The sequence below is a fragment of the Oryzias melastigma genome, linkage group LG8 (assembly GCF_002922805.2).
Source record: "Oryzias melastigma strain HK-1 linkage group LG8, ASM292280v2, whole genome shotgun sequence".
NCBI lineage: Eukaryota > Metazoa > Chordata > Actinopteri > Beloniformes > Adrianichthyidae > Oryzias > Oryzias melastigma.
This window is the reverse complement of record NC_050519.1, coordinates 24,490,840-24,491,529: the sequence shown is the minus strand read 5'-3', so window position 1 is coordinate 24,491,529 and position 690 is coordinate 24,490,840. Positions and strand designations below refer to the sequence as shown.

The window sequence follows — 690 nt, the reverse complement described above, 5'->3', positions numbered from 1 at the left end:
TGGATACCTAATTTCTAATCATGGTGACCTAATTTACAAATTTTTAAACCTATTATTAACCTACTAGTTTTTCTGGTGTTTCCTATCAACAGTCCGCCACACAGTGGTTGTCCTATTTTGGGGAGTTGTGTTTTTCACGACTCTGCTATGGGTTCCAAACTTGGTTGTCCTACTGAGACACACTGACGCATTCTCTGACGAAGTTTCAGCTCCTCAATCTTGGACAGAGGTTCGAGTTTCAAACCCAATCGCCCTGCTGAAGCACACGGAAACTTTCTCTGAAAGAGTTTTAGTTCCTGGATCCTTGATTCAGCACTAGCTCGCCAGCATGTTTGTCCAACATCCTGACGAGTTTTCTGACGAAGTTTCAGCTCCTCGATTTTGGACAGAGGTTTGGGTTTCAAATCTGGTTGTCCTGCTGAAGCACACAGAAGCTTGCTCTGTCGAAGTTTCAGCTCCTCAATCTTGGACCCATGTCTGGGTTTGAAACCTGGTTGTCCTGCTGAGGCACACGGAAGCTTATTCTGAAAGAGTTTTAGTTCCTGGATCCTTGATTCAGCACTAGCTCGCCATGTTTGTCCAACATCCTGACGAGTTTTCTGTTGAAGTTTCAGCTCCTCGATCTTTGACAGAGGTTTGGGTTTCAAACCCGGTTGTCCTGCCGAAGGACGCGGAAGCTTGCTCTGTCGA

At 45.7% G+C, this 690-nt stretch overlaps 1 protein-coding gene across 1 annotated transcript in view; it reads right to left on the bottom strand.

Annotated features, from left to right (window-relative positions):
* Nucleotides 1-690, bottom strand: part of LOC112146611 — a gene marked incomplete at its 5' end in the record, with an annotated part of 4,154 nt that continues 3,464 nt past the window's right edge. Inside the window, 1 exon segment of the mRNA XM_024272509.2 lies at nucleotides 1-234. Coding sequence (XP_024128277.1) covers nucleotides 135-234 — 100 coding nt within the window.